The following is a 15383-nucleotide window of genomic DNA, read 5'->3' as shown; positions in this document are numbered from 1 at the left end:
TTCAGTTGCTGATTTATTTCCTGCCTTAGTGAGTCGTATGACTGGCATACAAAAAAAAATTGGGTCACAGTAGGCAAAAGGTTGAGAAACCCTGCTTTAACTCATTTGGAAGCGATCACATCATCATAGCACAGCTGATTGGTTGCTGTTGCATCAGCAGCCAATGAGCTGCGGCTCAACATTCAAACAAATACCGGTAGTGTTGCTGTTAGCAGTCTGCAGTAACGCTTTCAGAAAGAACGCATCTAGAATCAAGATAAGTGAATTATGTTTTATTCCACATCTCTGCGCATAATGGCCCTCATTTATCAAAAGTGCGTACACCAAATTTCCAGCGTACACCTGGCGTACACCCAAAACCACGGTGACTTTGAGATTTATCAATATGGACGTTGGCGTACGGCACACTCAAATCCTACGCCAGCTCAGGAGGTGGTGTACGCACGTTTTGAGTTAGTGCGGAAATGCGCAGAAAAACAATTCCTAACACCACAAAACGCACTGACAAACTAAAAGATATGATATATTATGACCAACAACAACAACATAGAAATGATAAACTTCAGTGTTTATTTTTGTGCAACATGGACTTCAATGTTTAATTTGTGTGACTTTACCAAAGCATTTGATTTGTAGCCATATGTATTCCTTCAGTTGCGAGCCTGTGCGCTTTACCCTGACGTTTCATGGTTAGGCCCGGCAGGTGCGCACGGACTGGGTTCGGTAATGAAAGGCTTTCAATGACCAAAAAATTATTCAGACTGACAAAATAATAAAAAATACATTCTTCTTCTTTTAAATAATAATAATAATACAAATAATAATAACGACGTTCTTCTTCTAAATAACAATAAGCGTCATTAATAATAAAGATCATAATAATAATAAGAATATTACAAATTGTCATGCAATTATTAATGTGAATGAATGGTACTCCACATCACATCATCACTATTGTACACCCCAATACATGTAACGTGATTCAAAATTGAATGCTAATTGTTTCAAAAGACGTGCTGTAAAATAATGCATTGTGATAGGTCATTTCGGCTCCACGTCGGAGAAGTTTCTCTTCTGTGCCGTCTTCCGTGTGTACATGGCGTAAAATGAGGGTGTGGGGGAAGCGGAGACTTGAATATATAGGGGCGTGTTATTCTAATGACGATCGTTTTCAGCCGCGGGATTTATCAAGGGCAGGTAATGCGTACACCTGGATTTCAAAGGTACGCACAGCTTCATAAATCAGGCGGTGAGAGGAGTGTAAGCATAATCTTACGCCAATATATACGCAAGAATGATAAATGAGGGCCATTGTGTGGTCCGGTTATTCCTAAATGGAGCAATCTTTACAAGTTTAAACTAGCTTTGGCTAAACTAGCTAGGAATAATTATTTAATAGAGGACAAAAAAAATATTGCTGCAGTTTATCTAAAAATATTAAATGTAATTGAATGCTTTAAAAAATGGTTTTGAATGAATGATTCAATGACTCCCATAACTTCTTCATTTGTTTCATTACTGAATGAATCAATGTTTTTGAACAAATCTTTTGAATGAATCATTCAATGTCAAATACATTTTTAACAGTCACTTGACGTCACCTAGTGGTGTAACGATATAATCGATACAACTGGGCTGCGTTCAGCCCCGACAAAACGTTGCACAACGTTTTTTAAACCGAAACGGTGATGCGTTGAACACAGTTCTGATGATGCAAGAGTTGCAACTATGGCAGCTGAGAAGGCCATTCTTTGTGTTCTTTGTGAAGAATTTTCGGAGCCGGATGAAGTCGGTATAAATATGTGTTTAATACTACAAAATATGCCCGATGTTACAGTTACTGCACTTGCCGCCCAGAACACGAGAACATCCCAATCGAGTGAAGGGATTTGTGGAAACTGAAATGGAAGCACACATCTTACCTAATTCAGACTAAAACGCATCTATTTTGCCTCACATACTGACTTTATTTGTAGTTCATACTGTTTTAATACCCTGTATTTTCTTTCTCATTTTTAGGAAAAGCACTTAATTACCATTGTTTATTTCTATACCAAATGTCATACACTTGCAATGAAGCTAAAAATATAAAGGCAAGGCAAGGCAAGTTTATTTATATAGCACATTTCATACACAATGGTAATTCAAAGTGCTTTACATAGAAGAAATTAAAATAATCAAAACAAATAAGAATTAAAACAGGTATAAACAACTATATCATTGTTTATACCTACTATATCATTGTTACACAACTATATCATTTGTTACACAACTATATCATTGTTGATATCCTATATTTTTACAATAAAACTTACGACAAACATGTCTTCTAATATCCTCAGTTGTTGCGTATACCGAGCTGCATCGAACACATTTGTAAATTACATTCCTTGAACCCATTGTACGAGTTCACTTTAATACCGCGTGCTTTGTATACATGTTGCTGCTGATTGGACTGCAGTTCTGACACACCCACCAAACAAGAGAAAACGTATCTCAAACCTAGTTGCACACCGGTGCACGCCGTTTCCAGGAAACATGACGTTCAACCCGGAAACCGTAGCAAAACGTTGCGCTCCATTTTGAACTTGAACGTGCCCCTGTTATTTGAAACACTAAGTTAGTTTTTAAAAGGTGATTTGCTCTGTTTTGACTGCTAAGGTAGACTTCCATGTTTATCCAAACTATAAACTTTTATCTCTGTACTTCTGTGATAATTTGGATATTTGTAACACAATATTTGTAACAATACTGTGTGGTTCAAAGATGTTGCCAATAATAGCAATGGTCATTTACATAGAAGTCTTAAAGGGAACATTGGATGCCCTTTTTACAAGACGTAAAATAAGTCTCTGGTGTCCCCAGAGTGTGTATGTGAAATTTTAACTCAAAATACCCCATAGATCATTATTTTTAACATGTTGAAATTTCCACTTTCCACTGAGCAAAAACGTCTCGTTTTTGTGTGTCCCCCTTTAAAGGGATACTCCACCGGTTTTTCATATTAAACTATGTTATTCCCTTAACTAAGACGAGTTGATACATACCTCTCTCGTCTCAGTGCGTGCACTATATCGCTCTGTATTGCCGCAAAACTATGTTAGCACTTAGCTTAGCCCAGTGCATTAAATATGGGCCAAAAAGAGAAGCGACCAAACACTTCCTCGTTTTCCCTATTTAAACACAGTTACTCGAGTATTGTAACTCGACCTAGGCTGGTGACACAAAATAAAACGTTGTGTTTTTCTAAGCGTTTAAAATTGATGACTATATTGTATGGCGGAATACCATAACAAGTGCTTTTGAGCAGTTCGACTTTGCGCAATAATATCATCACTCGTGAAAAGTCCTCTTACCGGCTCCCGCTTCCTCTCCCCCTCCCTCTTATTTCCGTCAATACAACCAACGTGACTTTTACTACCTGTGCTATTAGCAAACTGCAGATCATTTGCAATGGCGGACTTTGTAGATGATTATGACTTCTTTGTAGCAGACCCAGAGCCATATCTGTTTGAACCCGAGTACACGGAGGAGGAATTAGCTCTTATGGACCGTGAGAGGAAAGAAAATTTTTACGACTGCCGGGTGAATCATCGCTGCAAACGCGTCGCTTGCCGCGACACATGCGATTTGTCCAGGGTCTTCTGGATCTACACTGACCCCCACCTTCGATGGCAATACCTGGTCCCATTCTAAACAGCACAGGCTCTCAATTTCGGTCGGCATCTGTTCGCAACAGTCACACTTGCACCACCAATTGCTGTTTGCCCGTGGTCTTTTGCCAGCTCCGGTCTGTTCTGGATCATATCTTTCTTCCCTCTCACGGTCCATAAGAGCTAATTCCTCCTCCGTGTACTCGGGTTCAAACAGATATGGCTCTGGGTCTGCTACAAAGAAGTCATAATCATCTACAAAGTCCGCCATTGCAAATGATCTGCAGTTTGCTAATAGCACAGGTAGTAAAAGTCATGTTGGTTGTATTGACGGAAATGAGAGGGAGGGAGAGAGGAAGCGGGAGCCGGTAAGATGACTTTTCACGAGTGAAGATATTATTGCGCCAAGTCGAAGTGCTCAAAAGCACTTGTTATGGTATTCCGCCATACAATATAGTCATCAATTTTAAACGCTTAGAAAAGCGCAACGTTTTATTTTGTGTCACCAGCCTAGGTCGAGTTACACTACTCGAGTAACTGTGTTTAAATAGGGAAAACGAGGAAGTGTTTGGTCGCTTCTCTTTTTGGCCCATATTTAATGCACTGGGCTAAGCTAAGTGCTAACATAGTTTTGCGGCAATACAGAGCGATATAGTGCACGCACTGAGACGAGAGAGGTATGTATCAACTCGTCTTAGTTAAGGGAATAACATAGTTTAATATGAAAAACTGGTGGAGTATCCCTTTAAATGCAAATGAGCTGGTCATCCAGGCCCCCTTTCAAGTAGAGGGTGGAGCTTTAATAGCTCATACCAGCACAAAACAGGACAATCTCACGCACTGAAAATATCAGAAACTGTCAGTAGCGGTGTTCAGTTCAAACCGGAGTCGGACAATGATACCTACAGAGCAAGAGAATATATGCTGCATTGAGATAGAACGGGTATAGTTTAGTTTAATTACAGTTATAACTTATGTTGTCATCTTACTTTTATCCACTATTAATACAAGCCTGCTATAGCGGACCCCGTCCGAATGATGGCCAAAACTTTACTGATGAGTTTTGTTCATTGTACATCACACAAAACATGAAGCATCCGTTTTCACTCCAGAAAATCACTGTAAGAGCTTAATAAAACATTATAAGAAGTGCACATTAAAGTCTTATCCATAAAATCTCTCTCTCCCTTGCATTATCATCAACATGCACACAGCAAATTACACAAAAACACTTACAACTAACAGTAAAACAATATATACAGAGCTTGTGTCTTTTCGGGGGGTGCTTAATAAACTAGTAAACTTTATATCCGTAAAACAACTCCTATGAACTGTAATAAAGTGCACGCTCTCCCTTTCATTACTGCTGTAACTAGTATCGCTCCGGGGACTATAAGCTGGATCATGAACAGTTGGTACTGATCCATCCTTGAGTAACAACTTTTTAGCAAAACCTATGTTTTGTATTGTCCCTTTGTATTGACCCTTATTCACAAAGCAGTCTGGTGTAAAATGATTCACGCAGACACAAACAAATTTTATTTTTGAAGGGAATTTGCCCCCATAAACTTAAATTAATCCACTGCGTCTTCAGCATCTCTGATGTCGGGAGTAAATGAATGTTATGTTCACTCTTACATCCAACAACATTGCTTACAAGACATTATTGCTGCTCGAGAACGGAGAAAATGGTGGACAGTGTACAACTGGCTGAGGGCGGAAACAATGCCTATACGCTAACAGTCCGTCAGCGGGGTCATACTGCTCAGAAAATCAAAACGGCTTGATAATGGAGATGGTTAAGGTTTTTTGGAGTTATCATTGTAGGGTGGTTGTGGTCACACACTGCTGGGACACATTCATATGCAAACACCATGTAAAATGTAATTTTGCATCCAATGTCCCCTTTAAAAGAGACCCGACTATTTGAAATGTTTAAATCAGAGGGAAAAAACCTACTTGCGCAAAGGCATAAGTGCACCTCAGGAATCAGAAATAAAATGACCACTTTAAAAAGTAGTTTCCTGTTTATTATTAACATGCCTGTAAATCAATTGTAATCATTAGATTAGCATTCCGAAATTATTTTACACTAGCTTATATAGCAATTCTGTCATGTTCTTGTATTTTCAGGAGTTCCTCGACAGGCGTAAGATGACAGAGTTTGGTAATCTGTCTTTAGTGGATGAAGGCACAGGGGATGGAGACGGAATAGAGCTCAGTCTTCCCGGAGTCAAGAGAGGTGAGTCCACTCCTCATTTATCAATAAACCTGCCAATCAGTTTTTAGCGTTATGCTTTTAGGAGCATTGAAAGTATAATTGGATATAATGTTGCTCTAATGCCTTTCTCTCCATATCTCTCAGGTGATATGAGCTCCAGACGCTTTAAACCAGAGATCCGTGTTAGCTCTCTCCACTTCTCACCTACTGGTATAGTTTTTGTTTATACAGTACAACACATTAAGAGCGATATAACAAATTGCACATCAGTAATCCTTTCAGTATATTTCTAAACATTTCCAACATTCCAAGACGTCCCAACATTTTCATTAAATAATGAACAGAATGAAGTTTTGGCATTCTTCTCCATTCAGGACGCAGTTGGGCAGCAGCCTCCTCTGAAGGTTTGCTGATCTACTCTCTTGATGCTTCACTGGTGTTTGACCCCTATGATCTGGACATGGATGTCACACCATCAAGCATACAGCGACAGGTGACGAAAAAAGAGTGGGCATCTGCAATTCTGCTGTCTTTTCGTCTGAACGAAATTCCTCTCATAAGAGAAGTTCTGGAGGCAGTCCCTTATGACCAAAGTGCGTTCCCTTTTAAAACAGTTGTTCAAAATGCATAATTTTCTTGTCATTCTTTACATGTTATTGTTTGACGCTTCAGTTACAGTGGTATGTAGCTCACTTCCAGATGTGTATGTGGATAAGCTTCTAAACTTTGTGGCCTCAACATTGGAGAAGTCCAACCACCTGCAGTTTTACCTCAGCTGGGCTCAGTGTCTGCTCACCTTACATGGACAGAAGCTCAAGAATCGGTCAGCAACATAACTCTTTTCAGAATAAGCTCACACTGGTTATTGAATTCTTATAATAATTGTGCTGTTTTGTGTTTGTTTTTTTTGCAAAGTATTGTCAATCTCAACTATTCAACTGTTACCCAAGTAATTGAAAAAAATTAAATATATATATATATATATATATATATATATATATATATACAGAGGCTCTGTTCTTTCTTTTGATATATTGCATGTTCAAAATTTTGAACGTTTTGGCTTGCAAATTTATTTTAAAAAATGCTGGCGGGTAAAGAGATTAAAAAAATGATATATTATCTTTTTAGATAATATATAGATTAGTCCCATTTTGCAGTGCTGCTGTATGCAGAGTATCAACATTGTTGACACAGTGGTTGTGACCACTGTAAGATTGTTCATGCGTGTCATTTTCAGATCTGGAGCCATACTGCCTACTGTACAGCAGCTGCTGAAGAGCATCCAAAGACACAGTGATGATCTGTCCAAACTGTAAGCTTTTTTTCACAAATATTTACCAGTTACAAAATTCTAAAATGGAAATATATGTATTTATTAGTTTTCCTTTCTTAGTAATTTTGTGGATAAAGTTTAAATATAGTTAAATTCTCTTATTTATAATTCTCATATATATATATATATACACTCACCGGCCACTTTATTAGGTACCCCATGCTAGTAACGGGTTGGACCCCCTTTTGCCTTCAGAACTGCCTCAATTCTTCGTGGCATAGATTCAACAAGGTGCTGGAAGCATTCCTCAGGGAGTTTGGTCCATATTGACATGATGGCATCACACAGTTGCCGCAGATTTGTCGGCTGCACATCCATGATGCGAATCTCCCGTTCCACCACATCCCAAAGATGCTCTATTGGGTTGAGATCTGGTGACTGTGGAGGCCATTTTAGTACAGTGAACTCATTGTCATGTTCAAGAAACCAATTTGAAATGATTAGAGCTTTGTGACATGGTGGAAGTAGCCATCAGAGGATGGGTACATGGTGGCCATAAAGGGATGGACATGGTCAGAAACAATGCTCAGGTAGGCCGTGGCATTTAAACGATGCCCAATTGGCACTAAGGGGCCTAAAGTGTGCCAGGAAAACATCCCCCACACCATTACACCACCACCACCAGCCTGCACAGTGGTAACAAGGCATGATGGATCCATGTTCTCATTCTGTTTACGCCAAATTCTGACTCTAACATCTGAATGTCTCAACAGAAATCGAGACTCATCAGACCAGGCAACATTTTTCCAGTCTTCAACTGTTCAATTTTGGTGAGCTCTTGCAAATTGTAGCCTCTTTTTCCTATTTGTAGTGGAGATGAGTGGTACCCGGTGGAGTCTTCTGCTGTTGTAGCCCATCCGCCTCAAGGTTGTGCGTGTTGTGGCTTCACAAATGCTTTGCTGCATACCTCGGTTGTAACGAGTGATTATTTCAGTCACTGTTGCCCTTCTATCAGCTCGAACCAGTCTGGCCATTCTCCTCTGACCTCTGGCATCAACAAGGCATTTCCGCCCACAGAACTGCCGCTCACTGGATGTTTTTTCTTTTTCGGACCATTCTCTGTAAACCCTAGAGATGGTTGTGCGTGAAAATCCCAGTAGATTAGCCGTTTCTGAAATACTCAGACCAGCCCTTCTGGCACCAACAATCATGCCACGTTCAAAGTCACTCAAATCACCTTTCTTCCCCATACTGATGCTCGGTTTGAACTGCAGGAGATTGTCTTGACCATGTCTACATGCCTAAATGCACTGAGTTGCCGCCATGTAATTGGCTGCTTAGAAATTAAGTGTTAACGAGCAGTTGGACAGGTGTACCTAATAAAGTGGCCGGTGAGTGTATATATATATCACACACACACCACACACACTAGTTATTCATCAGGATTAAACATTTTTGTTTTCTTTCTAGTTGTGACTGGAACATTTACAACATTCGCTATGCCGCTGCTCTGTCCAAACAGAGAGGGATGAAAAGAACAGCAGCAGAGTCCCTCAGTGATGAAGAGTCATCATCAGAGGCAATGGACTCTGCGGGTGATGAGGAGAATATGATGAATGAGCCTATAATGGTGGAAAACTGAAATGCATATCATGAACTTTTCAAATGAAATATTACAGAGCCAGCACATCACCCAAATAAATGGAAAGCAGGTCAGGGCTAGGACAAGGAACAGGAGGAGATGTGTTCTGTTTTTTTTTGTTTTTTTTTTGTGCTGGTCTGTTTATTCTGTCAATGTTAACATAGGCATTCTGTACCTACAAACCTGCTAGAATGGACATGATGCATTTTAGATTGTTATATATAAAATGAACATGGGCTCAACTATTGATAAACCTGTTGATAATACTTTTTTTATTTTGTATTCTTGTATCCTGAAAGATGTTTTGTTTTATTGTGTAAAAAAAAAAGATTTAAATATATAAAGTGTTCAGAGTTTCACTTTAACAACATTGATCTGCTTAACCTTAACTGTCACCCCCCTTTTTGAGCTCACACTTAAAAAGGGGATGTCCAAATTTAAATGGGTGTAATTCTGGAATGCTTTTTAATAGAAAGTTGATTCTGGTCTTGTTTTTAAGGGAACACTTGGAGGTTTATGGTACAAGTGTCTGCAGTTGAAAAAAATTAATAAATAAAAAATTATAGCAATTTAAGTTTATTATAATAAAAAAGGTCTATAATAAACACATTTTTATTTTATGAAAAAATATATAATCCAAAAGAGGTTTTACCCTAAAAATGCTAGGAATTTAAACCAAAAAATATATACAAGTTGTGTTCCAAATTTGGAATTGATATCACAAACCTTGTAGATTCTGTGAGACTTTTAGCTGCTGTAACAACAAAGGACACTAGGTCTAATTTTTTCCACCATTGGGGATTCCCATGCTCCATTGATGACACTTCTTTACTACTTGATCTCACAACACCACAACACACAAAATTTGATTCTTATTTTTTTTTTATTCAAAACATTCTCAGAATATACTTTAAAAAAAAAAAGTGTATAAATTGTTTTTGAACATAGGAATAAAACAAAACCAAAAAAGTATTATCTACAGTGGTTATATAAATCCAAATGACAAACTGTTCATACAACTATATGCAACTATTTACAACTATTTGCAACTATTTACAACTATTCACAACTATTCAGAGCTAAGGATTACAAATTTTCACCATCATGCCAGCGACTGAAGCAATCTCGCTTTGGAACGAAGCAGAGAGGCAAGTCACACACACTGCAGATTACAGGTGTTTTCTGGTGGCACATTCTGCATCTTCTTCTAACTTTACTGTTAGGTTGTATGTGCTTTGGAGTGTGTCCTGCTGGATGGTGAGAAGCAGGAGCACCAGGAGCAGCAGGAGCAGCAGGAGGCGGCACCCAATCTGCAAGCTCTTGTACAAGGGCTTCCCGGAATTCCCTCTGATTTTTTGCCCTCTTGCTTTGCATTGCAGCCAGCTGCTGGTGGATAATGAAAGCATTAACCACCGCAATGTCCACAAAGTGAAAGAAAAGGGAGCGGTACCACTTTCTGGTCTTTCGAAGCACGGAGTAGTAACCGATGAGGGCATCGGACATATCCACTCCTCCCATGTGCCTGTGTAAAAAAAGCATACATAAACAAAAGTCAATACGTAAATATATAAACATATCTGAATTTTTTTTTTGCATCATCCACTGAAAAAATTCTGCTTACTTGTTGTAGTCTGACACTACTGTAGGAATAGGAACAGTCATAATGGTCCATTCTCCATCTCCTGTCTTCACTCTCCTCTGGACAGTCTGATCTCCATTTGCCGAATGGAACGAGGAACACATGAATACCTCTTGTGTCCTTCCATTGGACAAAGAGAAGCTGGTTGTCCCTTTTCCACCTTATGCTTCCCCGGGGTGCATTTTTGGGCAGCTTGTTTAGGGTGGTTTGTGGGAAGCCCACCCTGTTGTTCCTGATGGTCCCACAAGCAGAGATGTTTATCTGGAGGAGGTCCCTGAAGAGCATCGGGCTGGTGTAGAAGTTGTCCACATATAATTTGTAGCCTGACCCCAAGACCTTTTCATCCACCAGAGCCATGACCGATTCGTAGCTCAGACCTTTGCTTTGCTGGCTCTGAGCTACTGGGGATTTCCCTTCATATATGAAAAAATCCCATGTATATGCATTTAGGGAGTCTGCCAGGACAAAAAGCTTGTACCCCCACTTTGTTGGTTTCGCTTTCATGTATTGCTTCAGACAAATCCTTGCCTTTGAAGCCACCATTCTTTCATCAATGGCAATTTTCTGATGTGGGTGATAATAACTTTTACATCCTTCCCGAATCTGCTCATATACAGGTTTGACTTTGCACAGACGGTCAAACGCAGGGGTTCCTTTATTTTTTGCATTCTCAGCATCTACCTTAGGATCGCTGAGGTGGAGGGCTGAGGACACGGCCTGAAATTTCCTGCAGGACATCACTGATGCAGGAAACCTAATGCCATACAGTCTGGACCCATTCCAGTAATCTGAAACTGATGGCAGCTTCACCAAACCCATATACATTACTACTGAGAGGAATGAGAAAAAGTCCTTCAGGGAGATTTCCTGCCTTGGCCTTCTTGCTGTCTCCAGGTGCTCAGCAGCATAGCTGTTAGAATTCCGGATGATGGTCTGACAAACCGAGGATGAAAAAAAAAGTTGAAACAACTGCAGAGGACTGTAGGATTCTGTTTCAATAATTTGAGGTCCAGGTGTTCGAGCTGGTCTGAATTTTATTACTGGTGGAGAAACATCACGCTCTTCTTGGGTGTACCACCGATCATCGGTGCTAGTGGAAACACCACTAGAGCCAGATGAAGATCTTTCTCTGCCATGACCATTTTCTCTTCCTCTACCGCTGCTTCTCCCTCTTCCTCGGTTTCTGCTTCTTCCTATTCCTCTCCGTCTGTCACTGCTTCTCCCTCTTTCTCTGTCACTGCTTCTCCCTCTTCCTCTGTCACTGCTTTCCCCTCTTTCTCTCAGTCTGCCACTGCTTCTCAATCTTCCTGTGTCACTGCTTTCCCCTCTTTCTCTCAGTCTGCCACTGCTTCTCCCTCTTCCTCTCCGTCTGTCACCGCTTCTCCATCTTCCTGTGTCACTGCTTTCCCCTCTTTCTCTCAGTCTGCCACTGCTTCTCCATCTTCCTCTGTCACTGCTTTCCCCTCTTTCTCTCAGTCTGCCACTGCTTCTCCCTCTTCCTCTCCGTCTGTCACCGCTTCTCCATCTTCCTCTGTCACTGCTTCTCCCTTTTTTTTTGTCTTTGCTTCTGGCTCCTTCTCTTTCTCCAAAACTACTAGAAGCAGTAGTTGGAAATGATGCCACAGAGGTTGATGGTTGGCAGTCCTCATCAAAAGAATCATCTGAATGCCTATCACAACAATATATAAATATGTAAATATATATAGACAAAATACACACATACAAATATATATATATATATAAAATTTACAAATATAGCAATGTGTTTCATGAGATATATTTCAACAGAAATATACATAACATATCACATTTACATGCTGCTCCCTAACATATATAAAAAATATAAATATTTCAAGATATAGATATAAATATAGATATATAGAATAGGCCCACATAATTACATATCACATTTACACACTGCTCCCTATCACAAATTGGGAAAGAGTATAATGCAACTTACCGATCTAGAGATGATGCATCAGATGCATTCACTTCTGAAAAAAGTAGATCTGGCTCCTCATCACTAGATTCCTCATTCAGCTCTTCTTCACCAGATTCACAAACCTGGTCTATTACTTCTAAAAGTGTATAAAATTGGTTGTTTGGCCTCTGTGGATTCATGTCACACACCATGGAGTGAAGGTGCAAATGAAATGGCTGCTCCTGCTGATTGCCAGTTCATTTGATGCACGTTTACAAACAATCAGAAGCTGTTTTCAAACTGCACGTGGACATGTGATTAGCAACCACAGAGAATCAGCCATGGATTGGACAATGGTTGTGTAAATATCCATTTTCAAAGACCCCATAGGCCAACTGAGTTGCTGAGATCTTACAAGACTTAGATACGGCTCTGGCTGCTCTGGTTGGACATTGAGACTTATTTGAATGACTTGCCTGATCATTATTGGACAAAGTTTATGAGGGTGGGTTCTTTCTGATCAGAAAATTTTACCAAAAATAGCATCTAGTGTGTTGTTACTAAAACCTCCCACAAAAAGGACAAAAAAAAATCCCCCTGGATTTCATGATCATGTATCAAATGGACAGGCTCATTGAAAACATGCTCCATGTCACATCAACCATGAATAAATAAACATAAAAAAGACATTTGGCAGATTATTCTAGAAGTAAAATAAATTATGATAGTGAAACAGAAAAAAAGTTATAGAAGTTTGAGTTTATGAAAATGTACAAAGTAAAAATATGATTATTTATATTTTATATAAAATACATATTTTACAAAACATTTTTTACTGTAAAATTGCAAGAAAATCAAAACCAAAAATCTGAACAAGTTGTGTTCCAAATTTGAGGTTGATATCTAAAAAAATGAGCTTTCTATAAGATTTTGTTTGGGCACATAGTTTTTTCATTAGATCACATCCAAGCTTCCTTACTGACCATATAAGGGCGCCTCCATTTCCATATATGGTTTTAGTGATCTGAACTATATTTTTCCATAATTTTCAAACAATTTATGAAGTAGACATCCTATTCAGAAGTAGTATGGGCAGTTTGGATGAATTTGATTTGAATTCAACCTCTAATAAAAGCACAAAAAAACACGTTATAGCTCGCAGCCGCATCACAAATCGAGAATACATAATATTTTTCTTTATATTTAAAAAAAATTCAGCACTTTTTTCACATTAAATTGAATTGGTGTTGTCTTTTGAACTCTTGGCATGAAAATAATCTGAGGTTTCTACCAATCTTTCATGATTTTTCATGTTTGTCGCTATTTCAGAATAAAGACCTAAACACGCCTAATGAGTATGAAATATTCTTGTTGCAATTTGATAAATTATTGCTCCTGTGTAATTTATTTTAAAAAACAATTACCAAATATGAAAACTAGAGATTGTAAGCTTTCAAATGATATATAGTTTGTCAATATTACTTAGGTTTTTACTAAGATATTATTGTTTTAAAAATATAATGGAAAACGTCCCACCTGTGGGACGGTGACAGTTAAGGGGTTAAGAACTAATAAATACATACATTTCCATTTTAGAATTTTGTAAATATTTGTGAAAAAAAGTTTACAGTTTGGGCGGATCCTCACTGTGTCTTTGGATGCTCTTCAGCAGCTGCTGTACAGTAGGCAGTATGGCTCCAGATGAGCTATGGATATTTTTTTTTTTTAAATTGCAATTAAATTTAATGGAAATCAGCTGTGATTTATATATTTGCATAACTTCAATCTGCTGTTTTTCAGTAGGAAAGTAATAAAATACAGGGGATATATTTGTGTTTAAGTAAACAATATGAACAGCTGTTCAGTTTGACTTTAGCCTAGAAGTTAGGTTTATAACATGTTATCTTTTCTGACATACAGTGTGAAAGCATTTGTAAATTTGGCAGTACAATCTTTTGTTTTGGTCTTGGTTGAGCATGTGTGTAAAAGAAGTTCAAGCATTTTAAAATTGTAGTAACTGCATTTTGTGTCAAAGCAACAAGTAATGGGTAAATTGTATAGCCTACACAGACGGATCTTGTGCTGACTGTGTTAAGAGTTTAGGAAAATTGTTAAAGGTATTAAAAAAAATGTCATAGCGATCGTAAAAAAACTAATACAATATAGTTAGTAAGTTGGTATGAGCCAACGCAGTCATTTAAAAATATATGCATGGGACATCTTACCCCCAAAGCATCTAGGTGACAAACAAGAGTAGGAAAAAAACAAAAATGACAGAAGTTTTGGTGTTGAAGTCTCTGAGAGTCACAGATTTTTGCTAAATTTTATAGCTTAGAACAACTCAATATTGCGACAGAAACTTTTAACTCTCCCTTTTCCAGCACTTTAGACACAGTTGCTCCGTTGTGCTTAAAGAGGATTAAAGAAAATAGTCCAATGCCGTGGTATAACGAGCACACTCAGGCCCTTAAGAGAGCAGCCAGAAAAATGGAGAGAAACTGGAAGAAAACTAAACTAGAGGTATTTCGCATTTCATGGAAGGAGAGCTCGATTGCGTACAGAGAGGCCTTAAAAGCTGCTAGATCTGCTTATTTTTCAACCCTATTAGAAGAAAATAAACAAAACCCTTGGTATTTATTTGAAACAGTTGCTAAACAAACGAAAAATAAAGATATCATTAGGAAGCATGGCATTAGTTTTCACTGTTATGCTGATGATACTCAGCTCTATATTTCTTAATGCCCTGACGAAACTTACCAATTCACAAAATTAACGGAATGCATAGCGGATACAAAAAAATGGATGACTAGTAATTTCCTACTACTTAATTCTGAAAAAACAGAGATTCTAATTATTGGACAAAAAACTTCCTCATGTAATAACCTAGAATACTGTCTAACACTTGATGGATGCTCTGTCAAGTCTACGTCGTTGGTTAGGAACCTGGGTGTGCTCTTTGATAGCAATCTTTCATTTGAAATTCACGTGAATAGTATCTGTAAAACGTCTCGGTTACGGATGTAACCCTCGT

At 38.5% G+C, this 15383-nt stretch overlaps 2 protein-coding genes across 4 annotated transcripts in view; one reads left to right on the top strand and one right to left on the bottom strand.

Annotated features, from left to right (window-relative positions):
• pwp2h (PWP2 small subunit processome component) overlaps positions 1–9019 on the top strand; it is a 41842-nt gene extending 32823 nt beyond the window's left edge. For all 3 annotated transcript variants that reach the window (XM_056254278.1, XM_056254276.1, XM_056254277.1), the window contains 6 exons: positions 5787–5895; positions 6019–6084; positions 6249–6467; positions 6547–6697; positions 7115–7189; positions 8621–9019. In XM_056254278.1, coding sequence (XP_056110253.1) covers positions 5787–5895; positions 6019–6084; positions 6249–6467; positions 6547–6697; positions 7115–7189; positions 8621–8792 — 792 coding nt within the window. In that variant the 3' untranslated portion in view covers positions 8793–9019. The remainder of the gene's footprint in view (positions 1–5786; positions 5896–6018; positions 6085–6248; positions 6468–6546; positions 6698–7114; positions 7190–8620) is intronic.
• Positions 9020–9773: 754 nt separating this feature from the next.
• LOC130087808 (piggyBac transposable element-derived protein 4-like) lies at positions 9774–10522 on the bottom strand. Its single transcript, XM_056254290.1, has 2 exons — positions 10414–10522; positions 9774–10314 (listed from the first exon to the last, which is right to left on the bottom strand). Exons 1-2 carry the CDS (start codon positions 10452–10454, stop codon positions 9879–9881), a joined length of 477 nt encoding a protein of 158 aa, XP_056110265.1. The 5' UTR covers positions 10455–10522; the 3' UTR covers positions 9774–9878.
• Positions 10523–15383: the final 4861 nt, after the last annotated feature.

Source organism: Rhinichthys klamathensis, unplaced genomic scaffold (genome assembly GCF_029890125.1).
Source record: "Rhinichthys klamathensis goyatoka isolate OS25496 unplaced genomic scaffold, OSU_Roscu_1.1 h1tg000111l_1, whole genome shotgun sequence".
NCBI classification, from domain to species: Eukaryota; Metazoa; Chordata; class Actinopteri; order Cypriniformes; family Leuciscidae; genus Rhinichthys; species Rhinichthys klamathensis.
The sequence above is the reverse complement of the archived record's forward strand: the minus strand, read 5'-3'. Positions and strand labels throughout refer to the sequence as shown.

Excerpts from the sequence above, each read along its gene's own strand:
- LOC130087808 (XM_056254290.1), bottom strand. The coding sequence starts at position 10,454 with ATGACTGTTCCTATTCCTACAGTAGTGTCAGACTACAACAA. Across the intron at positions 10,315-10,413 it reads GTAGTGTCAGACTACAACAA|GCACATGGGAGGAGTGGATA; the intron begins GTAAGCAGAATT and ends TTTTTTACACAG.